The sequence below is a fragment of the Diaphorina citri genome, unplaced genomic scaffold (genome assembly GCF_000475195.1).
Source record: "Diaphorina citri unplaced genomic scaffold, Diaci psyllid genome assembly version 1.1 scaffold70233, whole genome shotgun sequence".
In the NCBI taxonomy this organism is placed as follows: Eukaryota; Metazoa; Arthropoda; class Insecta; order Hemiptera; family Psyllidae; genus Diaphorina; species Diaphorina citri.
Window position 1 is genome coordinate 1 of NW_007447440.1, and position 390 is coordinate 390.

A 390-nucleotide genomic window follows, 5' to 3' on the forward strand; every position below is an offset into this window, starting at 1 on the left:
CTACGCCAACAAGACCATCTTCATTACTGGGGCTTCAGGATTCCTAGGTACTCTCATCCTAGAAAAACTTCTTAGAACATGTAAAGACCTTCGTAAGGTGTATGTTCTATTCCGTTCATCCAAGAGGAAACCTATGAAAGCTAGACTTGTTGAATATTTCAAAGATCCTGTATTTGACAAGATGAAAGCAGAAAACCCGAAGTATTCCACTCAAGTGACTTGTGTTGAGGGAGACTTGAGTCAGGATAACCTCGGTATGTCACCAGAAGACACTCAGGTTATCATAGACAACACACAGGTCATTCTGCATGTTGCTGCCACAGTCAAGTTTGATGAACGTCTCACGACTGCATACAACATTAACGTGAAAGGAACCAAATCTCTAATCCA

The 390-nt window shown here is 41.5% G+C and overlaps 1 protein-coding gene across 1 annotated transcript; it reads left to right on the plus strand.

The window, feature by feature from the left end:
• Positions 1–4: 4 nt before the first annotated feature.
• Positions 5–385, plus strand: LOC103523986 (fatty acyl-CoA reductase wat-like; the record flags this gene model as incomplete). Its single annotated transcript, XM_008488995.1, has 1 exon — positions 5–385. A coding segment is annotated over one exon (381 nt), but the record flags the coding sequence as incomplete, so codon positions are not given.
• Between the last annotated feature and the right edge of the window lie 5 nt (positions 386–390).